Here is a 27,894-nt window from a genome sequence, read left to right as displayed (position 1 = left end):
ATGTAAACAAAAAATTGGTCATGTTATACATATAGATCGTAATTGGGTAGTATGTACTTGAAAAAGTTAAAAACATATTCAATGCATTTTAAACGATTTATTTATTCCATTAGGTAAATCAATTATATCATAAATCTAACAAATGTTTAAAATGTGGCTCCATGGATGTTAATTGGGCCGATTTCTAATTTCGTTTATATGGTACAACATTAACAGTAATATGTGTTATTTACTAAACTTTATTATAATAAAAAGCATACATATATATATATATATAAACTTGATATATGCTTTATCTATTTACATAGCGTCAGGAAAATAAAAACTCGTGCATATTTCAACAATATAAATGATGGTAAAGTTAAAACCAAAGAACATAGATCAATCTTATAGAATGCATAGGAAATATTAACCATGATCCCAAATCGAAAACATTATTTACGCAGAGCATTTACTTAATCAATATATATCCATAATATTATGTATATAGGTATCTACTAATTCAAGTATGCCTTGAAATTCAGGAGTGTTGCAAGAGTTTACATCTATGAAGTCTAATTGACTTCCTATTTTCTACAGGGTCCGTTGGTATGGTTTACTTCTCAAGCATGGTGGTTGAAACTATTTCTTTATATTCTATACTCAACATTTAATCACATAGAACCATATTTACCTAATGCGGCGACAGTTTAACTGGCCGCGTGTTAAGTACGACATAAAACATATATATTTGTCAAAATAATAATAATTATATGCATGCATAATTTCCTTAGAAACCAAAATATATGTTACAATTCAAAGAAAAAAGTATATTACAAGTCAGAGAAAATAATTGTCAATTTTAAAACTTTTCTTTAGGGGCCGGTTCCACAGGTGAGTGAATCGCGACAAGTAGAAGCTTTGTGACGGCCCCTTATTGTTATACAAAATAAAGTTTTCGCGATGTAGGTATCTACCTGTCTTATGTCGCACTATCACCGATCTTAGATCTAGGTACTTAGACAAGTTAACTAGTTCAAACATTAATTTAAAAACCAAGTATATATAAAATGAAAAATATGCGTGTAAAAATATGATATAACCAAGATATAACTAACTAAAGAATTGTCTTGCAAAAAACTTTTATACCTCAGGGTATATAAAACTAATATTTACAACTATATAAAATACAATATTATATGGCTAAGTTCACTTGTACTTTAAAATTACTATGCCATTCTCATATCAATATCACTAACCCTTTTTACCAAATACCCAACATCGTAAACTTAAAGCACAAGTTGTCTTATAAAAATATATATACATATATAATCATATAAACAAATTTTAACAATTGCAGTGCTGCCGATACATATATCCGACGATAAAAATAATCAACGTACTGAAAATATGATTATACCAATAGCTCTTAATTTATTATCATAATATAACATATAAACATCAAGATATATCTGAATCTATAGTTACAGGCCGTTGTAAAAGCTTATTGGGGGTCAGGGGAAGATCTAATATAGCACACCCAGTGTTCAAGTGCGGACTATCTATGGAAATCGGTTGCAAGGAGCGAATAATTGTTCATTTCCGTCAATACTCTTGTCCATTCATGTAAAATACGCGTCATATACTTTATTAATAATAATAACAATAATAAAGTCACAGGGAAAATCGTTTTTATTGCTTTCTCTATATTTTACATTATCTTCTTACCACGTCGAAACAAACAATTATTCACTCCACGCGGCAGGCGGGGCTAACATCAACACTACTAGCTACAGGGTGCTTTGCGCTCGTTTGTGTCATTAAGCAGTAATCGGTCCGTTCTTGTCTCCAGTGGTCAGATCTAGCGGTATCATTCCGTAGTAGCAGCGCATGTCGTAATTTATCATCTCTCGAGTTTGCAGCTCGTTGAAGCGAGTGGCTCTTAGTCATGGGCGCTGCCCGCGGAGCTGGCGCATGCTCTCGATGAAGTGCTTGTTGTGGGACATGACGATCTCCTGGACCTTCTCGGGCATCTCCTGCATGCGCGGGGTGGGCACGTCCTCGACGTCAGTGCGGCGGTAGAACAGTATGTACGGGGTGCAGCAGTTGGTGAGCGCGTTGAGCTCGCCCTCGTCGCTCGGGGTGACGACGTCGTCGTTGTACATGTGCCACTGGTCGTTGTCCTTGGCCAGCGTGAAGTAGTGGCCCGAGTCGAGCGTGGTGCCGGCGTGGATCACGGCCGCGTACAGTTGGTAGGTCGCGTGGTCCGTCTGTGAATAGTGGAAGTTTTAGCGCTGGAACTTGAAGGAGAAATCGAAGGTGACTTAATAGGAATGCAAGTTGCCACCGCCAGCGAAGTATCAAATTATATACAAATTTGGCGCAACCGGCAGCAGTCACCGTCAGCATATGACCGGCTAATGGTGACAAATCCTAGTCCAAGTCTAGTGCTAGTCACCGCCTAGCTCGGACTCACCTGCGAGCGGACAGTCGGCAGCGTGATGGTGCTGTTGTAGTGCATCGGGTGCATCAGTTTCGTCTGCGATTGCCGCTTCGCCTCGAATCTGGAATTTAAACTCTTGTTAGAATTTTCTCATCACTATATCTAGTAATATCAAGAGACTTCATAAAGGTTCACAACTATACAAAACTACGATCCATCGTAATGCCATGCAATACGACGTAGAGTCGCAACTTTCTCTTGAAGACATTCTAAACCCATCTCACCTGAAATTCTTCAACACCAAAATGAGATGTTTCGGCGGCGTCTCGATCAGCACGCTTCTCTCGGCCTCCATCAGTTGCCCGCAGTCGCGACAGTCATATCTATTGTCGCCAGTCATTCGCTCCTTCGAGCAGTAAAACTCGAGCAGACTTTGCACGCAATGCTGTTTCCCGGGCTCGGGCTTCTCCGGGAACGCTAGTTGAAGGTCCCTGAAGACGTCCCGGGATAGCGATGACATCTGGCATTGCGAGCATTCGACTCTGGTGAGAAGGACGCCTCCGAAAAGGCTGTCGACGAAGGAGTTTTGTCGCAAGAAGGTCGGCTCGACCATGTGCATGCGCGGGCGCTTTTTGGGCGGCATCAGGCACTCGGGAGAGCGGCCCGGGGATATCCGCTTGCCGGATCCTGCGGGGGAAATGCAAGTTCAGTATATAATATACCTCTAGTAGCTGGAGACTCTGCCTCTGGGGTGCGGTGCCTTAGGTCTATCACAAAAATAAAAACAACCAGTGTATAGATGAGGAAGGACAAGGACTGTTGTGGCACTCTTTGGGCACATAATGTCCAGTAGTGGACAACTACGATCTCATGATGGTAGCGAACTTTGATAAACAATACGAACTAGATGTAGTATAGGTGCAAAAAAAAACGTCTCGACAATCAACACCTGGCTTTCCATGAGAGCTTGTTACTTGTTACTATAATCATTGGTACAATAGTTGTCATCAGGTTGAACTTAAAACGTTTGTCTCGGTTTGTCAGTATTTGTCTGTGACAGTCCATCTAGTTAGTATTGTTTATCAAAGATGGTGAGAGTATGCTACATTACCGCCGGCGCGCGTGACGACGCCGCTGCCGCCGGGGCGCGGCGACATGGAGCGCCGGCCGCCCGGCTCGTTGTTGTTGTCATGGTCGTGACTGGAACAAATGCACGATCAATTTATAGACACACAATTTAATTTAATCTATCATAATTATAGTTTGTTCATTAATTTCCTTTACCTAGTTTAAGATACGACCATGTGATCATATATATAAAGAGTAGGTAAACGGTAACGTTTTCCCGTGACTCTGTGGATCAAGCTTACACGGACGAACGAATACTTGTCTTTGTTCTGCTTCCGTACCACAAAACATCGGTCAGATCCACACAAGTTACGTCAGAGTAGACAAGCGAGCGACGCTGCTAGGATAGTTAATTGCTAACGTTAGGTGGCGGTAACCCAACAAAAGCCATTCATCATTACCTGGGCGAGGACCTGGTCCTGGTGGCCTTCGCCTTGCTAGTGGTGGGCTTGGCGGCGGGCCGCGCCGGCAGCGAGCGCAGATATGATAACGCTAAGATGTGTTGTGTCAAAAATGATTGATTTTGTCCTTTTGTGTCAAATAAGAATGAATACAGTATAGTTACCTGGGCGAGGACCTGGTCCTGGTGGCCTCCGCCTTGCTAGTGGTGGGCTTGGCGGCGGGCCGCGCCGGCAGCGAGCGCAGCTGCCCGCAGTGGATGGCGTGCGGCCGCGAGTAGTCGAAGTTCACGTCGGATACATGCTCGTACGTGTGTAAGAGTTCGAATAGGTATCTGTGGAAGTGGGTAGTTAGTTTACTATGTGGGTAAATAAATAATAAAGTGTGTTTGGATAGACAAGTTCCCTGTGAAAACCACGTACAGACAAGAGTAGTAGAACGCTTTCTAGACTGTGATGCCTCTAAACGTATTTTTTTTTATTGGCCTATACATAGTTACGAAACCATTTTAACTACCCATCTCTCAAATAGTTATTCAGGCTAATTCCAGGCGCTCTAGTGAAACACTTAACCCTTAATAGGGCATGACTACTTCAAATGTTTAATTGTTTTTCGCCCTTAACCAATGGGATAACGTTCATAACGGGATCCATAAACATTTTGCCCAATTAAGGGTTTAACCCAACTGTGAACTTACCCCAAGAACTCGGAGCTATCGTGCTGGTGGTCGAGCGTGAAGAAGGGCGGCTTCACCGCGTGGAAGATGTCCTCCGGGTTCAGCTTGGTGGAGATGGAGTGGATCATCTTCGCGAACAGCCCCCCCACTAGTTGCCAGTAGGGGACGGCGTGCATGCGTAGTACCACGTGAGAGCTGAATCTGGAAAGGTGGGGGATTGTTAGCGGTTTGATTGGTTAGAGAAATATTTGACAACCTATAGAGCTTCCACTATGTTATTGCATTTTTGACGTTTCCTTATGTCTGGTAAGTAAAGTTGGTTTATTTCCTTTGCAGTCATCAAATATATATGGGATTTCGAATGTCAAAAAACCAATAATATAATGGACAGAGTCTCACAGAGTATAGTGCGGGTTCTCCTAAGTGCTCTTTACTCATTCATAAACGGCGATACGGCTCGCGAAGCGATCATGGGGGCTCGTGAACGACCCCTGATTACCCCTTCGGGTCATCATACATATTATACTACAGTTGTGTATGCTACCTGAATATAGCGGCCCCTCTAAGTCTGTTTAGGCATAAAAGGATTGAGGATGAATTCGTAGCGTACGGGGCGTAGGAAAGTAGCCTTACTAGTGATCTATCAACTATCCTAATCCTAACTAATATTATAAATGCGAAAGTAACTTCTGTCTGTCTGTTACTCTTTCATGCCAAAACTACTAAACGGTTTTGGTATACAGATAGTCTAGACTAGACCCTGAGAAAGAACATAGGCTACTTTTTATCGCGGTATTCCCACGGGAAAACTTTTTAAGGCGAAGCGAAGCTCGCGGGAACTGCTAGTACTTTATATGCGTTCGGCGCACCCTGTGTAGTCAGCGTATGCAGTTATCCTGACTACATAATCATCATGTAGACAAACATAGTCTTTGCCACTAACAAACTAAGTAGAAGAATACTGCTTGACGAAATGCGAAGTTTTAATGATCTATTGCCCAAGTCTTTTGTTTAGTTTTCAAAACGTTTTGGTATTCAGTCAGTGTGCTACTCGTTTATGTCACTGATTCAGTATCGCGCGATAGCGACACGACATTGCTTCGGCCTAGTCTAAGTCACTCATACTACGTGTTTACAAAGAAGAGTTCGGCATTTTTATATCAGTGTGCTGTTGCCACTTATATCAAAGAAAGTGCTCTAAATCTGTAAGAACCGGACATTCCCTTTTGTCAGAACAATCTTGTTACTTTGCATGGTTAACTCTAGCTCAATGTACATTATTAAACAATAGCCAATGATACAAAAATTAGGTATGCTGCCCTATTTGTCATAGTCATAATAATGTAACATAAAAATCAAGCTATTTAAAAATAAAAAACACAAATTGTAACAATTAAACAAAAGTTTTTGTTCAACAAAAAGTTAAAATTAAAAGTTCAATTAAACAAAAAGCACAATAAAATGTTTAGGGACACTTAAAGCTTAATCTTAAAATAGGTTTCAATTCAAGCACATAATATCCAACACGATAAGTTTCAATATTACGATCAATAGTACAATTAAAACAAGATTGTGATAAATAGCACAAAGCAGTTAAAGTTTGCCGTACATGTTTCCAAATTCAAATTTCGCTATTCATAATCAACATAGACGATAAAAGCACCTGGAAAGACAAAAAATAAAAATACAAAAACATGCATTTCTTTATAATAGAAAATCGCTTAATTTTTTTGTCATTATACCTAGTTTTCATTGTTGTTACTTTATAATAAAATAGTTGCTACTTCGCTGCTAAGTAAGTACTTCGCCATTAGTAAATATTTCGTAATTATTCAATAGAAATAAGTTTTAGTAATAGTAAACATTTCAAAAACGCTGTGTAAAAATAGGAAACAAGAAAATATTCTCTTTTGTCATATTTAGAGGATACCCGTATTACGTATTATTCCACATACTATTCAACTGTGAGCTCGTTGGTTCACACAGCTAGATAGATGATGTGCAGGTTTCATCACGATGGTTTCTTTCACCATAACAACGGTATCAACATCAACATAATTACCTAATTTTATAACGCACCTTGGTATTTCCACCTGTGACGGGATTCGAACCCGCATCTGCGTCTTGAGAAGCGTTTAGTCATATAAGCAAGGTCCTATAAGGTTCTACATGTTTCTTATTGGACATAATTGTTTCAAATTATTATCTATAATAAATCGCAAACTTTCTAGAAATTTCAATAACGGAAGTCTCAGATAGCTCAGAAAATATGAGATAAAATTTAGCAGAGATATTATTTAAATATTCAGCGCTTTTCTTCGCGAGCATCGCTAAGCCTTTAAAAGGAAAGGAAGGAATCTTATCCATGGAGAAAGCATTTTATCCGAGCTATTTTTAGTTACGCAAGCATTCAGATTCAAACGTTTAAACCAGGCTTAAACTCAGTGTAAAGCAGCAAGTTTTAGGTAAATAATAGGGAGCTTGTGGAACTACGCATAAATTGAAAAAATAATAATATCCGCCATGTACTCAGAAAACAAATAAATGCATCCCAAAGTTATATATTCGCCGGCATGTTTCGAAAATACACAGTACCATGACAAAGTTAGAGCAAAGCGAGTAATATCAAATAAGTATATTCGCATGCATACATATTTCGACAGAACTACACAATAACAAAGTTAGAGCAAAGCAGAGCAATATCAAAGGGTAAAAGACAAAGGACGAAGTAAGTTAATATTTTCACACTTTTGCAATTTTGAGTAACACGGAAAAGTCACTTCAGAGTATGTCCCTCGGAAAGGCATTTAAAATTGAAATATTTGCATAGAAATAGCTTATTGTGTTCTGCCAGCAGGTATTTAATATCAGTTTAACATTGAAAATAGCTCAGCCAAGTATATTTTAGAAAATAGAATATTTAATAGAAGTAATTTTTATTACAAACATGAACGCAGATAATAAAGTAGTACACAGTAGTATGAACTAAAATAAATTATAAAAGGCTAAGTACAGTGAAAAAGAAAAATGTCACATATAAAATATGAATAAAGCTTGTAAGCACACACAAAAAAGAAAGAACATAAAAGTAATTATTTAATGGAAGCCATTTCGCATGTTGCATAATTAATTTCCCAGAGATTTTCAGGAAACAAAGGTACTGAACATAATTTTTCAGATCTCTATTTTTCATTATTTCCAGTAAATAATTCTATAAGCTTAGCTTCGCTTCAAAAGATAATGTGAAAAAGATTAAAACAGAATAAAAAAATAGAATATGCGCGAGCAAACATAGGTTAATAAATAAAAAACACAAGATTAAAAGACTACAAGGAGATAAACAAAAGAAAAAACAGTTAAGCTTCATTTACAATTCATTATTTAATAGCATGCAAAGAGAATAAAAATACAGCGTATATGGTCCGCTCGCTATCAATAATTCTGAAAACGTTGACGGGTTAAATCTCATTTGACCGGTGGAAATCAAATCCCTTTCCAACGTAAATACGTAGAATTTTAAATCCAACGAAATTATAATATTAACGAACGAGAGATCGCTGCGAAATTTTGAATCCAGTATATGTTGCCTAGGTATTATAGGGATTATGAAAACATATTTTAAAATATACGTAATTTGACAGTGGGAAACGGCTGCACCAGCATTCAAAATTCATAGGTATCAACTGTAACGGTAAATACAACAAATCAATATAGGTATCAGGTCAGGACTCTATTTTAGTCACAAACCCCGATGCGAGTTTTGCGCCTGCGTGACGAGAAAATCTTTGTATTCTGTAAGGCCGGTTATTTTCAGATCTATTTATGGAATTGGACGTTTACAAAATTAATGCACTGACTGTCCCGGGTTCAAAATATTGATTTTAAGGCCCCGTACAGGGTGACGTGCCGCACCAATTTTGGGTTTTCAATGCTCTTCACACAGCACACGCAGTGACACGCACACATGTAAGTTTGCACAGTGGGTCGATAAACTTTTACTCGCCAACTTTATTGACAATTATGTTCAAGTACATTTTGGGTGATTTTAGGGTAAGTAAGTATAATTCTTACTTACACTGGTAGGCACCAGGAAAGAGTAGAAATTAATAGGGGTGCCACTTTACTCTATACTCGGAACCCGATTAGCTTTCTCAAACAAATGTGGTATTTACTTGTAGAAAGGTAACTACAAGTATTAAAGTGTAGATAATAAGTTTCGGGCATCCTCCAGCCAACTGAACCCCGACGACAGCAAAGTAAATACATAGTGTCGCAAAAGGGCTATACTAAGCCAAAAGGGGATGACTCAAGGGGTCATTCTGAACAACTTTTGTTCTACGAGATTTGCAAATTCGCGAAAAAAAATATTCGTTTTCCATGGTAAAAAGTCACATGTCCAACAAAGTTAATTTCCAAAACTCGTAGAGCAAAAGTTCAGAATGACCCCCTGTCTTACTCCTTTTTACCGGACTGCCGAAAGAGGAGGGTAATGTTTTTTGATTGTATGTATGTATGTTTGTCTGTTTCTTTGTTCCCTCCTGTAGCCTAAACGGCTTGATAGATTTTGATGTATGAGGTATTGTTAGAAGCGTATTGATGGCGCGATGGTTATAGGCTATGTGACGTTCTATTAAAATGTACATAGCGCCCTCTAGAGGACATAACGTGATGATCGAAAAAATAATAATTCAACTTTGCCGTGTAAGGTATCAAATGAAAGGGCTTGATTTTCACATTATAAAAATATGCATATTGAAGGTATTTAAATAACAACACCAAAATTATTGAAATAAAAAATGATCATGAACTACTGACGTAAAATTTCATAAAATAAAAACAACTAAAAAGTTACAAATAAAAAAATACAATTATAAACAAACGAAAAACCCGACTGTACGCTAAAAACATGAAAACAAGTCCCAATGTTAATGGAAAGTATCGCAGGCGGGGACCAACTTGACCGCCACTCAAGGCCGTTTTCTAAGTAACATTCAGCTAAATGGTGAACCCTCTGCTGGTCCCCGCCTACGATACTTTCCATTAACATTGGGACTTGTTTTCATATTTTTAGCGTGCAGTCGGGTTTTTTGTTTGTTTATAATTTGTTTAGTACTATATACCGCTTTTTCAATACCTGTAAGTAAGTAATATTTTTTGGTAGCAGCATAATATTTTTAATTAATTTTAGGGTTTCGAACGTCAAAAGAAAAAAAGCAACCGTTATAGGATCTCTTTGTTGTCCGTCTGTCACCGCCCTTTTTCTCAGAAACGGGTAAAGATATCAAGCTGATATTTCACATAGATGGGGAGTAACCCAAAAAAAATATTATGGTACTCCCTGTCCCACACAAGTAAATTGGGGCTTATATTTTTTCCAGTTATTTTGATGTGTATCCTTTTTTTTCTTTGTTGTTTTGTATAAGTATGTGTTTGTTTTCTTTAAATCTGTATTTTTTTTGTTGTTGCTGTCTATGTGTCGAATAAATGTATCTTTATCTTCAAGTCACGCTATCTATCGTTTGTTTTTTTTGTGGCTACTGTCTATAGAAGAAATTCCGTCATTGACAATTTTACGTTACGAATTTATTTTTATTTATTTTATTTTTATTTTTACATTTTCGTGGAGAACCAACAGCATTTTGTTAATAAATAATTATTACTTATGAACACATAACAACTTGATGCCATTAACAGAATGAACTTGGTAAACCCAGTAAACCTTTACACATCCAGAGGAAAAATAAAATCTCTTTCTCTCTCTCTGAAAAAAATACTTAATAGCCCAAACTCGATGCTTTTAGCTATTAACATCTTTGAAATAAAATTGAGCCACCACCGTGTTACTGCCCTCATCAGATCCTCACGAGACCATACCTCAACCAGCACCAAGAGACTGTATTTTTGATCCCTAACCTAATGTTCGTGCGTATTGTCATCACTTAGATCCATTCGCTATATTCCTGCTCCTCATCAGACCTTTACGAGACTGTAATGTCACGAGAATATTGCACACTATCTAATTTAATTTAATGTATTGAATATACTGGAAGAATTATGCTTCCTCAATTTCAAATCAAATTATGTTGGTGTCATAAAAGTTGAAAAAGTGCAATGACAACCAATGTGCAGTGATTTTGTATCTGTACACGATAAGATCGCGAGCTGTCAGTGCTGCCTAAACCGACGTGACCCTTCTTTGGAGGCCAGCGGCCAACTGAGTCAAACGTCACTTGTGTTTATGATTTTATAACACAGAAAGCCGCCATAGATATTTGTATGAAGATTTGAGGGAAAAAAATTGCTCGAGTTTGGGATTAATTTACACAAAATAAGTGTATGTTTATTAAAAAACAAGGTATTTAGCGCCTATTCCAAGCCTTTAACTTTATAATTTGATAAGAATCATATGAAAATTCTTGATGATTACGACACAGTTGTTACAATACGGGAGTGGTTTTTCGTCATATTCTGAATTTAATTTACAGTTATCCATAAGCATTTACTTAAATTCGAATGATTCAGCACCTAGCTAGACTCTTCGACTACCGGTGTGATTTTTTTCAAGGCTGTAGAGCATCATTTACTACATAATTCTATGACAATGCCAACCCTCGATTACCTATTGCTGACCCTTAACCAGTCCTTTTTTCTCTGTATCTGAATTTAGGCATTTGATAGTCAACATAAAAGGTTGTCCCGGTGTTCTTTTTTTATAAACGGCAATATTTTTAAATCTGCTTACAGTATCCGCTTCTTTTCGATCGTACCTCTTTATTACGTTAAACTCTCGTTTGAGTAAGTATAAAAATATAGTAGCATTTTGTTTTTTATTTGTGACAAAGCTTTTGTAACTAACTCCTAATCAATACTCACCTTATAAAGAATGCAGAGTTGCATTCACGTAACTTAACCAATTTGCCTGTTACGTTTTACTATTTTATTACCTACCTGAGTTGCAATTGGCTTATTTCTTTCAGCCATCAGCATAAATGCTTTGACGGAAACATATTTACAATACTTTCCCTTACGTCGTAACAAAAAGAAGTTCGTAAGTCTTACGAGCTTGTACCGTCAATATTTTACACTATCGGCATTTTTGGTCAAGTTACGGTATACCGAACCAAACAATACTCACTGCCTAGTAGCAAGCAGGGCTTGCATGACGCTGTTCATATAGCAGGTGTTCCCCAGGTTGAGAAGGCCCACTTTGCGGGTAGGCGGCGCGGACGGCACCGACGGGGCGCCGCTGGTGCCGGGCTGAGCTTGTGATGACCAGCTCGGGTAGGCGAGGTAGGGGCACCCGCGAGACGCCATGTGCTTCTCGAGGCACAGCATCTGGGTAGGCAAGGGTAGGTTGAGGAGGTGTTTTTGTGGGATTCTAAGCCGTGTAAGGCAGCTTGATTGTTTATTAGAAAATACACATTAAAAAAATCCCAACTATTACAAAAAGTTTACATTTTTTCGCATATAAAGGGGCGCCTCTAACAAAATCTGCCATGAAACTATTGGCAGAAAATGTATAGGTACAGATGGCATAATCACCATTACCAACCCTCTATGCTATAGCTCATGGTTGTTATCGACCTAGGCCTCTTTCGAGTCCGTCATTGGCATTTAATTAATTATTCATCCGGGGCACGCAGATATCTCTGCAACTACCTGTAAAACTTAGCTAAGTACAGCCGAAGATAGGCGGAAGTGGCGAAAGTTAGTTGAGACCCTCTGCACCTATGGGGTGCCATAGGACTGCAACAACAACCTGCAAAACTTATGAAGCTCTCACAACACTAGCGTATTTGTCCGCGATACGCGGGTTGGTCCGCACGGGCAGGATCGTGACCTCGTGGGGCGATATCTCTGCTATTACCTGTACAAAACCACAAAGCCCTCACCACATCAGCTTTGTCAGCGGGCACGGCTCCTAGGTATAATTAAGCTCTCACCACACTGGCGTATTTGTCCGCGATGCGCGTATTGCTCCTATAAATGGCATAATCCTCTTACTATACGTACCTAAATGGCATTGAATTAATTACTTATCCGGGGCGCAGATATATCTGTAGGCACATGTCATAAAGCTCTCACCACACTGGCGTATTTGTCCGCAATACGAGGGTTGGTCCGCACGGGCAGCGCGTCGATGTACGCCGCGAGGATGTCCACCACGTTCTGCAGCAGCTGCCGGCTCCACTGCCCGCACTGCGACGCCAGCGCCACCAGGATCGTGTCCACGTGGGGCGCGATCTGCGGGGGAGGATTGAGGGATAAGACTTATAAGACAAACTATTTAATTATGCAGGGTGTTTCAGATAAGCCGAAACCTACGTGTGCAGCATGGTAACCAACATAGGTTTTAGCTTAGTATACCCTTTTTGGAAACACCCCATGGATTTAACTCCATGGTATAGTCAAATGAAATTATTGGAATTATGGAATTATTTCAGCTTTTAAAAAAGCTTTCCAGGACATGAGATTACTCTACTATTGGAGGGTATATAATCTCCACGCTTGGCTAAACAAGAAAAAATATGTGGTAATTGGTTTTTAAATCTAACGTAGGTACTTATTGGTTTTATTTAATTGAAAAGATAATCTACTAACTCTTATAAACTTGGCTAAACCTTTCAACACGGTTTTAAACCCTAGCGCTAGCATTGTCACAGACTAACTGAAGTTACATCCAGATCAACTGTTTTACATAAAATATAGCTACCATTATGCCATTGATGGGTCACTTTGCTAGTTGTTAGTTAATTTGCCTGTCTCTGCAACAGTGTGCTGAGGTTCCAACTAGACACTAGCCGACACATTCATCGTTGACTCGTCGATGTGATCACCATATGAAGGTCCAGCTGAAAACCAGCGCTGTGGCCTCTTTGGCCACAGCACATGCTGAGCTGGAGCCGTTTTGACGCTCTGGACAGCAACCTTGTTTGTTTGTACTGTATTGTTTTCTGTTTTTTTAGGACAGCAATCTTGTTTGTTTGTACTGTATGTATTGCATATTTTTTTGTTTTTTTTTTGTTTTTTTTGTAGTATTATTTTTCCCTTTTTTTATTGTTCAGTGTGTCAAATGTTTCTTTCTTTCTTTCTTACCCTATCCAGCGCGTCGGTGGAGTCCCTCATGCAAGCCAGCACGTGCAGTATCACGGCGGCGACGCTCCGCTTCATGTCCACACTCTTGCGGAGAGCCAGCACCATCCGCTCTATGTTGTCTATGGACACCTCGATCAGGATGTCGAAGTGCTCCTTCTCCTGTTGGGGGGAATTAGTGTCATAAAAAATAGAAAATGTATACTTACCTCGTTGCAGCTAAGATAGATCCTGTGACAGCTCACAATTTTATGAATTACCTAGGTACGCAAGAATACGATTACGAAATCTGTGTAAATTAAATACAATTCAGTGTATACGACTCATACAATAAGTTGATAGGCAAAATCTAAAGATTTTCACTATGGGATATCTCTAAGGGCCCCTTGCACCAACAAATTAAATCTAGATTTAGGGTCAAATGTCGATTTAAGAAACGTCAGTCCATATAAAATTTGACACAAAATCGAGATTTAACACTAAATCTAGATTTAATATGTTTCTGCAAGTGGCCCTAGAACCGCAAAACAGAAAACGTCACAGAAATGATCTTAGTTTAAACAAGGTATAACTGCAGCCGTTGCTCTCTATCTGCTTTAAAGTAGCCTATGTCTATACTGCTTCCTGAATACCAAATTGCATGAAAATCCGTTGAGTAGTTTTTACGTAAAAGAGTAACAAACATTCATTCTGCCAAACTTTAGCGTTCATAATATTAGCAGAATCAAACCTTGGGAATGTTTGAATTGAGTTTAAGGAGTTGAAATATTCGAAGTATTCAGTTCGTATTGACTTTTATTCGTTTCTGTATACCACTAATTTCGCAGCAAAATGTTAACTAATTGTAAGTACCCTTCTACAAGATTAGGAATCCTTCGATTGGAGTTAATAAATGTCAAAGGACCGAAGTTATTCAGTTCAAGTTGACCCCCATTACAATACCAGGAGATATTGTTTGCAGATGTATGGAATTGATTGTAGAAAATACGCTCCTACAATGTTATGCAAAATTAGCGTAAGATTTGTGATTATGTATTTACAAGACAATATTATCGCAATATCCGGCAGACATTTGCACATGTATGGAATTTACTGTAGAAAATACTCATCCACAATGGAATGCAAAATTAGCTCCGAAGATCGGTGATTATGAATTTACACCACAATATTATCGGGAAAGAGTCATCAGGGTTAACACCCATTGTTGGAAATGTCTTTGGAGTAAACAAACTGGGTTAGACAATAATCGGGCTAAAAATATATCCGCAGTACAAAGCTGAAAATTGCAAATTTTCGCGATAACAGGATCGGCATCGGCAGTGGTTGTTGTGACAAGAATATGTATTCTATTGTAAAGCTATTGTTGCTATTGAGACTTCGAATTTCAATACGCATTTGCATGCAAATAAAAACTAGATCAAGACGAAATGATTAAGCTGTAGTAAGTAAACATGATAATCGTTAGTTATAATGACAATGGAGTGCAAGAAAGGAGCCTCCCTGAGTGAAATATCAATATCACCACGGTGACAAATCCTAGACCTGCTCTATATCCCATTCCACGGGGATAGACATCTGATACAAACCAAAACTACCCTTATTCGAAAGTAATAAGGGTTCTGTCAGATGTCTTTCCCCGTGGAATGGGATATAGTGTTTGTCACCGATACGCTAAGGAAAGGAATAACGAGTGGTGACAGATAAATACAAACCTCGAGGACTTTGATGAAAGTCATAATCCAATCACCCAAAGCCGGGGTTCCGTCCCATTGGTAGGTCCAACTGCAATCATAAACAACATTTTTAATACACGTACCTTACTAACTTAAATTAAAGTTCGCAAAATATCAAAGGCAAAGGAAATAACTTGTAAAGTTTCAAGTTTAATATTAAGAAAGATTCCATCAAGGCATCACAGTTCTCGACGTGTTTTAAATTACATACAAACTGAAATGCAGGTAAGTTCAAAAAGTTTAGAACTCTGTTTCTGATCCTAGGTTATTAAGGACGCGGCAGCGTTTGTAGTTTGTTGTTTGAGATGCACGAAAGGAGCCCCGAGTGATGTATCACCTATACCTTAGATTCTATCTCTATACTTCCGGGCCCCTGGGCAGTCAGTGACTTACAACTAATCTGACCTGCTAAGCTTTTTACCACGCTGCCAAACACTCGGCAATCTTTGTCACCCGCTTAGAAGAAGCGTTTGTAAAGCGATACAGAACAACATTCATAATCGCGTGATGCGTTCAGAATAACCCACCGGATTCGTTTTACGTTCGGAACTCGTTAGGGGAGTGTATGTTCCTTGTTCCAAACTATCTGTATGTGAACGTTTGTAATAAGTTTCCTAGTTTCTCACAAGGTTTCATATTACTCCAGAAGGAAGTATAGTAAGGGCATGTTTCACTATGTCTGGATAATGGCTACCTGTGGGATATGAAATACTTGCTGTATCTGTCTGAAACGTAATTACAGAAAGTAACAACAGTATTTTATATCACGGGTACCAATTAACCAGACATTTTGAAACAGGCCTTAAGTAATATTATCATTAATTTAGTAAAATACTTAAATCTATTATTCTTAAATAAATATCCTTCCTCCTTCCCATTATAATGTCAAAGGTGAAAGCAATGACCTCACAGATGCCCACCCACTTTTAGCCCGACGCAATCAATACTTCACATGAGTGGGACTAACAAAATACGCGCGGATTTCAAACTGATAAATAAAAGTGCTTCCGTTTCTATCTTTTAAGGGCTGATTTTTCAATAGTCTGATAAATTTTATAAGATGAATAAAATTGTAGCTCTCTCTGCCTAATACAAACATTCAGACGCGACATCATCAGAATTAGGTAGGTATATATTCCCTAGATAACTTTTATCAGGCTATTGAAAAAACAAGCCGTTAGAGGTATAAGATATAACATGTACCCGGGAGCATCGCATCCGAAAACATCGCAACGAAAACTTTGAAATTTTCTGGATGTATTCCATTCGGCTATTAATGGCGACGAAAAATTCAACAGTTACGAATAGAAAAATCGGTTTAGCCTACTTTACATAATTATTATAGTGTAACGTAAACTAACGCAAAGATTAACCCCCTTATTCATAGAAAAGTTACAAAACGTTTTAACTAATACACTGTTTTGTCCCTCTCCGACAAAGAACAACTTGTTCTTGTATGAATAAGGGGGTAATTGTATATTTTTTTAATTTATTTATGTTCCTTTGTGGATTATTTCTTTTTGTATCAGAATAACTAATTAAACTTTGACTTTGTCGCTCCAGGGAGAGAATTGGATTAAAAAAAACTTAAACCTGGCTCAGTTCTAATTACAGTGATCTGGGCAGACCTTTTTAATCTCTTCTTGAAGCCAAAGAAACCAAAGCCTTTTTCCCAGGACGACATCGGGGGAACTTATTATAAGATGATATTGCCTCGGTCGTTCGTTCTTATGAATATTATAAAGCCAAGATATATTTTTACTTGTAAGCCGCTGGACAATGTATTTACTGTAGGTAATTGCGTCTTACATGGCTGGTCCCGAGTTGCACAAAGGAATTTTAAGTTAATATCGGCATTAAATCTATGTTTTCCTGTCTGTGTACCGCCAAAGCAAGGGACCAATATTATTTAAGAACCACCAATTTTGTGCAAATCAGCGTTGGTAAGGTAGAATTATTTTTTTCTGTCGGCTAATTACATAAATGGGTTCAAAAGTGTAAATATTCCTATAATAATTAAAACTAAGAAAGTATTCAAAAGTATCAGTATTATATTGTGTTGTGTTGTAGGTGTATTATGATGGCCATTGCTTATCACACGGTTCCAAATCCGGCTCTTATTACTGGATCTGTCAGCTCAATTAACGTACATGCAGCAAACATGAGACACAAATCCAATGAAACGCACTCAAACTTAATTCAATAAAGTCATGACGGAAAAAGCTGTAACCGAGTTTGGCTTGAAACCGTATGATGTATATAAAATTTTCCAAACGCAGTAGGTACCTATGTATGCAATACAAATGTTATCTATTAATCCCTCGGCCTAAATCCCTTCATTCGAAGGAGACCCGTGCCCCACGAGTGGGGACGTGATGGGTCGTGATGTTGACGATGAAGTAGCGTTATTCTTAAAAACCCAGCAAACAGAAAGTAAAACGTCACACTCACCGATAGAAGCAGGACAGGCAGGCGCGCAGGCCGGCGCCGGCCGCTGGTCCATTCTCATCCCTCTCCATCAGCCACCTCGCCGCCTTCATCATGTCCTCGGACTCGGCGCCGTCGAACACGATCAGCACCACCGACATGGCGGGGCAGGCGTCGGACTCTACGCGGACAACAAGCGCGAAACGGTCAATGCTACTCGTAAACAACACGTTCTCATACAGCTTGAAGTTTAAAGTCACTCGGTGTCTGATCAGCATGATCTTGAAGCGGAGGCGGCGCACGCGGAAGCGCATGTAGATGGCGTCGAAACGGACCCTCATGGTGACAGGACCGTCAGTCGGGGACTGAGCAAGGGTTTTCGATATTAGCGTGATGCTGCCGCCCATTATATAGGAGCACCGCACTCACACATACACGACATACACGTGTAGGTTTGTATTGTACAGGTGTGTGCGCATGGTAGAAGTTTGCCACACGAGATCACTGATACAAATGATACAGATCATTTCTACAGTAGCAGCCATTATTATTAGAATAGGCATATACGATCAATACGGCAAAAATAATCTGAATCTTTCGCCACTTCAGCGGGCTGGGGTTGGGGAAATATTATTGGATTTATAATTTATTCGGCTAGAGCGGGTTAGCGAGATAGTTTAATCGCAGCATCTAGCCTTTGACCTGAAATATCTTTGTTGGAAAATTTACAAGTTTTATTATAGAAGTTTAGGTTTTCGACAGATTGAAAGGAATTTTAGGAAGGAAACTTGGAATATCTTATCATTATGTCTCTGTAATGAGTGCACAAAGGAACAAGTTGCAGAAAAGAACTTTATGCCTACTTTCACCATAGTCTGTTAGATCTTTAACACCCCTGTTACATTGAATTGCAATCAATTATACGTCATCTCCATATTAGATTCTTGACAGATGTGTCAAAAGTCAAAAACTAATCCTTTTTGTAATGATCTAATAGAGTATGGTGAAACTAGGGCTTAAGCAAATGTCGACATTTAATCTATGTCTGTCTCTTTCTATACTGCGGCCTTTGGCAGCTCGGCTTAAGAAGCATACGTACGAGGGTCAGAGATGAGAGAGTGGAACTTCTCCAGCACGGCGCTGACGATCTCGCGGCGCGCGGCCACCGGCATCGACTGCAGCAGGCTGATGAAGAACGCCTCTACCAGGTGAAGCTGCTCCCATAGCTCCACGCCGTTCCCTCCGATGGACGTGCGGGCTGCGGGAGAGAGACGGCTATAGGTTTGGATAGTTCGGGTGTGGTGCCTAACTGTGGTGCAGTTCAAATACATAATTGTAATATGGGACAAACCGATGGACGTGACAAATGGAGGGCTGTTTTTAACAGCATGCGGACTTCATCACGCACGTTGGATGGCACGTCATTGTCCCGCGTCTCGCGTGCATATTCCACGCGTAGCAATGAATACTTGTAGGAACGCGTGCGAGGCAATCCCGCGTGCGTGATCGTATCCGCATGCTGTTAATAAGTGTCGTCGTAAGGGACCCTAACTGTGGAGCATTTAAAATCTAGAATTGCTTGTGATATGAAGCTTTACCGATGAACGTACACGCTGTGGGAAAGAGACAAATGTAGGTTTGGATAGTGCGCGTGTTATCCCGCATGTTGTTGATCAGGGGACCCTAACTGTGGTGCAGGAAAGAGACAGCAAGCGGTTTGGATAGTGCGGAATTGTGTGGGTGTTGCTGATAAGAGGACTCTTACAAAGCTGCAGTTAAAATTTAAAATCGCTTGTCAAATAGGCCTTCATAAATGGAACAAGGTTTATTTTCTGCATCTTGATCTCTCGATTGGAGACTCTGTGCATATTGGGGTAAGGCTTAATTTCCATAAATCAGCTTGGACCATTTCCCACCACGCGGTCCACTGTGTAGTTTGCTAGGTTTTCTAGATATTTTTCTTTACTGTAAGACATTATTATCTAGCTGGACATAAGCCACAATACCCACACTCCAATGCTTTGTTTTTGGATTATTCAACTCTGACGCCATCTTGTTTTAGCTCAGATATTTATAGTAATAATTTTATACCTGAAACGGTTCTGAAAGGTTGAATTATTCATCCATTCAACAACAAAATTGGGTCAATTCATGAATTCATTAAATTACATATTCGTCGCCATATTACAGTGAGCACATCTGAGTCAAGACACATAAGCGTCTAATATAAAACACTACATTATTATACAAAAACAACTCGTAGCTGCTAACTCGCAAGTCGTCTTCAAAACAAAAGAATTTTATAAGACCAGAATCAAATCTGCTCATTCCTTTTTGAGCTACGTTACTACAGACAGGCTTAATGATTACGGAAAATCCATAAATCAATTAAAAACAAGAGTAAAAAAAATAGGATACAAGGTAGAGAGAGGGAGATAAAGAGCGTTCTTTAATTGTCATACTTTCTGCCTACCAGCACCGATAAGCACGGTAAAGTTCCGACTAAACGCTGTCAAATCTTCACTGGTCTACTATCATAATATGCTAGGCAGCATTCTACCTAAACACTCCATAAAAGATAACTCTTTTTCTCATCGGGATCCAAAACACGCTAAGCTATCTTTTCACCACGGAGTCCAACTTTGGCCCATTTCTGCTGATATGTGCCACCAGCACGCTTTCTTCTAGTTTTTTAACAAACGAGTTCTAAAATTATTTTACTTTGTTGCTATTGGTCCGGGTAATTTATTACCACGTTGCTATTGGTCTAAACAATGACCCATCTCACTCTGTCAATATCGGAAATGTGCGAGAAATACTCAAGACTCCTCCTTTAAAAACACCGTATGCGGCGACGGCGACACTTGTATGTTCAATACGGGTTGTTGTTTTGGTGGGCCCTGATGTGACTTATATTATAGTTCCACACAAAGTCCACAAACTCACCGAGACACTTGACGATGTCCTGACAGTGCCAGGACCAGCTAGAATCTAAGGTTCACAACTCACCGAGACACTTGACGATGTCCTGACAGTGCTTGGTGATGTCGGGCGTGTCGGGCAGGTAGAACGGCTGGTTGTCCAGCATCTGGATGTACTGCGCGAGGGTCGCCAGGTCCAGCTGATTGCGGCTGTCCGGCGCGAGCTCGTGCTTCTTCACCGCCATCGTGGCGCTGCGGGGAACGGGGAGAGGGTTACAAATTGGAGGTAAATCCATGGTAAGAAAGTTGAGAATGTGGTGGCTTTAGGCTATGGTAAGAGACTTGGAAGTATGGTGGCCTTGGGGGCACTGTGGGTTAAGCTACTTGCTTCTTCGCAGCCATTGTGGCGCTGCGGGGAAGGGTAAGGCTGTTACAAATTGGACGTAAATCCATGGTATGTAAGTTGAAACTGAATTATTAAATACATGATATTATGGTATGAAAGATGAAAATGTGGCGGCTTAAGGACAGCGACTGTAAAGCTACTTATGCGTAAAATTACACAAAGGGACTTTAAGCTAATGTCGGCATTAACCCTATGTCTTTTTCTTTCTGTTCGTATACTGTCAAAGCACGGCAGCGATATATTATTTAAGGTCGACATTAGGTTGAAGTCACCTTGTACAACTCAGTGTTAAATTATTACAAGAGCTATCAAGGTAGAAAAATGTAAGAAAGCCTTCTTGAGTAACGTGTAAACTTCGCCTCATATTACACGGCCGGCGTATCGTAGGCAAGCTAATTTGACAGGGAAAAAAACTACAGTACATTATTTACCTGCATACCATTGCAGCCTCCCGAATATGTCCACGAGATAAAGAAAAACCCACTTTTTTAAATTGCAATAGTTCGTCGGCAAAACTTGGTATAAGAAATCTATACTGACCACAACACCATCAGGTCACCTCGGTAGTGCGGCTTCATACAAAAATTTACGAACAAATAATACGGGCTAACCATCGAAAAACGCAACAACACAAATTTTTCCGTATAGTTTAAAGGAAAACTGCAACACAACATTTTGCAGCTGGAGCCAGGAAATAAATAAAACCAGCTACGAGTAAATCCAATTTGGAGAACAAGATTTCATGACGTTATAGATAAATTGATTGTAGAGACGCCGCGAGCGGGAAATGGGTAGCTAAATGGAAAACTGTTTTCGCTCTAAAATTGGCTTCAAACACTTAAGTATTTGACGAATGAAAAATAAATAATGTACTTGTTCATCATTAGTTCCGCAGTATCATAATTAGTTCCTAATCATTCGTAGTGAATCGTATCGAATATGTCTAATATACGAGTAGTATCCCTGCTACAGATCCCTTCCTCGGTATCCCTACCTCCCTCGTAACCAATCTACAGTACCTACATTGAGTTTCTCAGGTATGTAACTGGTACTTAATCTATTTAAACACTTTTCAACGAAACACAAAAAGTAGGTATAAATTCGATTTTAAAATATAACTTAAAATTATTTAAATTTCTATGGACACACTCCAAGAAACTAAATCAATCGAGTCGTTGGTGCTTCCATCCCTAGGCGTGACAATTGATTTTGATTAGCCATCATCATCGTCCTATCGACCTCCTAGGTAGTTGATACGCGTTATCTAATCTATCCCCCTCCTACCTAACCACAACGCAGACGTTAGTGCAATCATTGGATTTATAAACGAAAAATAAAAGCGTAAATATTTTTAAAATAATAAAGTCACAAGGTATTTAATAACTAAGTACTGGCAGGTTAATGATTTACACAAAAAAGGTGGTATTTAAAAACATCATCATCGTATATACTGGCTCGTAAATGATTTAGAAAAAAAATATATAAATCATATTAATAATTATCAGCATCATAAGCCCGTATTCGTCCACTGCTGGACAAAGCCCTCTCTTACTTAAGATATCGCCACAACACTCGGTCTTCTTCGTCCAACTAAAACAGCTAAGTTCATGTATAAAGTCACTTGAACATGCTTAAAACTTTTTATTATTATCACTTAAACAACAAGTAAGTAATCAAGATCACTCACCAGTCTATAGGTATTATACCCATCATCTCGTGAACAAACCCCAAGAGGGGTGCTTACTGCGTGGAAGCTCGAAGCCTAATAGCCTTAAATCTCTAGAAAAGCTGCCTAGACGATCTGATAAAATTGTCTGTAAAGATTTCTACATTTTATTACCTATCAGAAATCATCGGATAGCATTTGAAGAAAGGAAGTTTAAATATCTAGAATCACTGAAAACTTAGTCAAAAGACATGAAAGTTGATTTTAGGTTTATGATACCGTTTATAATTTTATTCGTCAATCATAAAGATAGTTGTGAAAAGGATTAAATTATGGTAATTTTCATTTAAATCTATTGACAACATTTATAAGCGGAGATTGTAACTGCAAGATTTGTAGCTACTTTAATTATCTTAATCAATTTATCATAACATAAACATTTTAAAATATCAAGCAATACAAAAATAGGATGCTTCTTTACAACAACTATAGCTGACATTGAAGCTCCGCATGCTGACATCCCTTACCGACTGTTCCTCAATTTTTGCTCCATAAAAAATGTACCTAAACTGGTGCGCTTCACCAAAGAGACCAAAATATTATCTACAATTTCCGCAAGACAAGTCATCACCAAGTCGGCAGTGTCTCTTAAAAACAACTTGGTGTAATCCATAGTTCTCTTCAGACACTTGCGCGTAAAAGGCGGAAATGGACACAACATTGAGACAGGGGTGACCGTTTGCTGCTGACTTTAAACTACTTGCATTATAATCTGCGTCGATAATTAGCAGGGTCGTGGTCTATATTCCACAGAACATTTCGGTGCAAATTGCCGTTTTATTGATCTACCCGTGGATTCAGGCCGGCGTGTAACTGCAACTAGCAATCCAACTAATTATAAACCGATAAATTGGATGCTTTCAACTTAATAACACAGAAAGCCGAAACTTATTAGTGCACGGTACTGGACAGTATGCAGATTATTTAAAATTTCGAAAACACCGTTTTTCGTCCCGGAATTCCCATGGGAAATCTTTTGGGTGAGATGCGCGCTCGTCGGGGTCTGCTAGTGAACTAACTAATAATACCTTAATGAGTAAAGTCCCCGTATTTTCTTTTTAATGGATGCGTAACTTTATACCTTTTGTATTCAAGAAAAGCTCACAAAGAAAATGTCCTTGTTTATCATCATAGGTGAAATGCCCTGCGTTAGGGTGCAGTTCACACATGACTGACTCCTGTTAGCGGGAGAAAAAAAATGCCTGATATGTATGGTGACTTTATGTTTTTTCGGATAAAATCGTTTTTATATTATTATGAACTTCGAAACTCGAGAAACTACAAAATTTTAAACGCAATATGTGTTTTTTTATCAACAATCATTTACCATTTAAGCATACCATCATTTACCAGCTTACGTTCCTAATACGTATGAAATATAACATCACAATAATCAAGCCAATAGTTGTACTGTTCCCTTCAAAGTATATTGTACCTACTGGTCCAATACTAAAACTATCGTTGAACTTATTCGTAATACACTTTGTACACCATATCAGTTACCACTAGACTTTAGCGCACGACCTATGTTTCCGAATTTTCCTATCACCAAATTTTCCGATATCACAATGTGCACGGCGCCTTACAATCTCGCTTGTATAAAATTAAAGTAGCTGAGATTTCTAGACGCGCAGTTACGCGTCACCCTTTGTATAGGTATTGATCAAGGTGTTAAAGGACTCTAATGGGGGGAGTGCGTCAGTACAGATCGGTACACTGGGGGGTGATACATGGGAGCTGATCACCTGATCAGCCACCGCCCCCGCAGACGCCGGCGACGCGGCGACGCCTCAACCTGTCAACGTGTCACTTCGCGTATTACAGGTATTGTTGTGATATTTTCATTCCACATTATGCGTTGCAAAAGAAAACCTTTTAAGAGACTAGTTTCTTAAGGTATTATCTCTATTGAAAGCTTCTCTGTCCTATGTTTTGTTCAGCTAGTGAATAAGCTGTGAGTATTTTTAAACAGGAAGTCTCTAATAGGTAATGGGGGTAGTTTCCAACAAGTTGGACATCAATATACACTCGCGGGCAATGAAAAAGTTCAATTCACAAAATTCCTTTTTTCAAAGATTTAATTTAAAATTTTAACAAAATATTCGTTTTTAGTTAGTAATATTCTGATGCTCTGTTAAACGTACTTCAATGTTGCAGAAGGCGTTATTAAGCTGGCTTTTTCCGTTTAGGAGTAATTTGTTGCTTTTCTGAGTGGAACCTTTTCATTGCCTGTGACTGTATAAAAAAAGTTTTTTTTTAAGATTATGGACCGCAATTTAATCCAGTAATGATAATGATATACCTATTTTCTATATTATGATAAGTTGCAAACCGTAACGCAATTTTAAGCAAGCAGCCTTGCTTTAGTATAGTAAAGTCTTATGCCTATTATCTATATTGATCCAATAATGTTAATACTGAGTTACTATATTTTGTCCTCTATGTTAACTTAAGCTTAAAGCAAATGAATGTCGAGACCAATAATCTCATAATATAATTAATTAATATGTTTAGTCGGCGTAAGACCGCGTCTCTGTACTGTAGGTCAACCTTTAGGTCTGAACAGAGCATTTCGGAATTTTTTAAACCAAATTTTAAGAGCTACCTAGTTGCAAAAACTGTTATGTAAATGTATAAGCAAGTTCAGCTGAAACTTTGTATTGAAATATCCTATGAGCTTCCAGTGCAAAATCTGCCACACAGTATGTATTGTCTTACTCAGATAGGCAAGTATGTATGTCCTACTCAGATAGGCAGTTTTTAAGGAAAAAATATTTTAGAGCTTTTATAATTCGAACAACATTTACACCACCAAATGGTAAAGAACAACATGAGGTTGCCACTGATGTCACTATGTATTTCTATGGACATGTATTCACTTCTCAAACAGTGATAATGTAAAACAACTTATAACTTACATAGTATTATGTATTTAAGAAATAGTGGGAAATAAATACTTCTTTTATTTTGGGTATCATAGAATAGACAAACACTATGCTTTATCATGTGATACTGTGGGAATCCTAAACTAATAAGGTGGTTTTCCACAAGTAAAGCAAGACAAGGTAAGACAAAAAAAAAGAAAATTAGATGGGATTTTTTAAGATCTCAAAGATTCATATGCTGTACAAAGCAAAGCAAGCAAAGCTGGAAACTTATAAGTGCTTAAAGGCGCAAAATGAAATATTTCAAGGTAAACCAATTTCAATCCATTTCCTTGTTGTGCCTTACCAGTGAAAAACCACCTTTGTATGCCATACTAAAGTTTGATTTTAAACTTCATAAATGTTAAAACCAGGAAAGAGGCAGGCTGAGGACAAAGTGTGTCAGGAAAAGTAAAGTCTGTAAAGAGGCTCACAAGCATTGAATAAGTTCCAGTGATATATGGAACGACAATGGCAGCTGGCACTTTTTCATTCCTAACAAGTTGTGTTCTTGTTCCTTATAGTGTCCCATATTAAATAATTGTACCTATTCTATACTTATTTGTTATACCTATGCACCTCTAGGTGGATCCTGTATTGATGCAACAGTTGTGTTATGATTTTCTGATAAAATGAAATATTTTGTTATGTTATGAACTATCACCTGATTGATAACATTTGGTAGACACTGAGTTTGAGAACCAATCTGTTACATAAATGAAAATATTGATTTTCACTTATGTATGTTTTATTCAATTGGGTGTACCATATTTTATTTTACAAAAAAAGATATATTTATTAATTTTATTAAGATTTTAAGATAGCTTTTGAATGAAACTTGTGAATTATATTGTGACCTATTGATCTATATTCTATAGTTAGCAAGATAAAATCAATCAACAGTTGAGATACCATATTGCTAGATTTCAGTGAGAGGTCCTAGATAAACTACACATAGGACCTTTATTTGAGAATATCCTTCTGAAATTATGATTTTTTTACTCATTTACTGTTGAAACACTGGTTAGCTGAAAATTACATACTGAAAAAAGGATCAGTACCATATGGAAAGTTGAAACATATTGCTGGGGCAAAACTAACTAACAAGGATTTCTCAAGAGGGACAACTACAATACAACAGTGACGTAGCGCGTAGACAACAGACATATACACACACAAACATCCAAGATACATGCTGGTTACCTGGATAAGGCTAGCATCTTTGCGGCGCGAATGCCCCGCTAGGGGCTCCCGGGAAAGATAAGTGCGATGCAACGCCAAAACGCATGCGAAAATAAAGGTTCACATACCTATATATACCTCCCTGAGTGCAACTGAATAAGGTGCTTCGGCGAGCGAGAGCGCTACACAGTATCGCAACAGTTCGTAATCACTGCATAGAAATCCATTATACTGCACTCCACTATCTCTTAAACCTGTGATGGAATGCAAATGATTGCATTGTCACTGTACAGGAGTGAGATTTATGAATAAATCTTCACACTGACTACTGAATAACACATTTCGTCAATAAGTCACTGAGTTCACGATAGTCCACCACCTTGAATAACAAAGCACGTAGAACCTTTTCAGGCTTCACAGCAATCGAGTAGAATTGCTATCGAGTAATTTCAATATATTGGGGGTTAAATTTGGATCGAAATAGGATCAATTTAGGTGTCCAGCACAAAAGATTGATTTTATTTCCCAGCCCAAGAGTTCCTAAAATTATATCCTGCAATTTTTTTCTCATAACTTGTCTATGGTATTTTTGTTTTCTCTATCCACAGATTAGTTGAAAGTAAAGTAATAGACAATACTATGGTTTTTTCTTAAATTTGGATTTAAAAATAACTTAAAATTTACGCACCTTGAACCCATTTGTGCTGTATATACGACTGTTTCGGCTTTTATATTTATAAAACATGGAATAATACTAAAGAACAGCTATATTTACGTTGTCTAAACGCTAATAAAAATGTTTCCTGGCAATCAGCAATATCATGTTGAAAGAGAACATGGCCACACTGAGAGCTGAC

At 38.5% G+C, this 27,894-nt stretch overlaps 1 protein-coding gene across 3 annotated transcripts; it reads right to left on the bottom strand.

The window, feature by feature from the left end:
- Positions 1 to 82: 82 nt before the first annotated feature.
- LOC105388148 (ubiquitin carboxyl-terminal hydrolase 35) lies at positions 83 to 27,631 on the bottom strand. 3 transcript variants are annotated; one of them, XM_048632780.1, is made up of 15 exons: positions 27,059 to 27,161; positions 20,888 to 21,051; positions 18,978 to 19,136; positions 17,903 to 18,059; positions 15,431 to 15,500; positions 13,722 to 13,880; positions 12,711 to 12,869; positions 11,761 to 11,960; positions 4,647 to 4,826; positions 4,142 to 4,283; positions 3,952 to 3,977; positions 3,534 to 3,622; positions 2,707 to 3,109; positions 2,456 to 2,543; positions 83 to 2,249 (listed from the first exon to the last, which is right to left on the bottom strand). In XM_048632780.1, the coding sequence occupies exons 1-15, from the start codon at positions 27,073 to 27,075 to the stop codon at positions 1,926 to 1,928; spliced, it is 2,337 nt and encodes a 778-aa protein (XP_048488737.1). In that variant the 5' UTR covers positions 27,076 to 27,161; the 3' UTR covers positions 83 to 1,925. The 3 variants fall into 3 exon arrangements, with proteins under 3 accessions (XP_048488737.1, XP_048488738.1, XP_048488736.1); XM_048632781.1 differs by lacking the exons at positions 3,952 to 3,977; positions 27,059 to 27,161 and adding an exon at positions 27,166 to 27,631 and having other exon boundaries at positions 4,116 to 4,283; XM_048632779.1 differs by lacking the exon at positions 3,952 to 3,977 and having other exon boundaries at positions 4,116 to 4,283.
- Between the last annotated feature and the right edge of the window lie 263 nt (positions 27,632 to 27,894).

The sequence above is a fragment of the Plutella xylostella genome, chromosome Z, assembly GCF_932276165.1.
Source record: "Plutella xylostella chromosome Z, ilPluXylo3.1, whole genome shotgun sequence".
NCBI classification, from domain to species: domain Eukaryota; kingdom Metazoa; phylum Arthropoda; class Insecta; order Lepidoptera; family Plutellidae; genus Plutella; species Plutella xylostella.
Note: the sequence above shows the minus strand (reverse complement) of the source record. Positions and strands in the feature narration are given on the sequence as shown.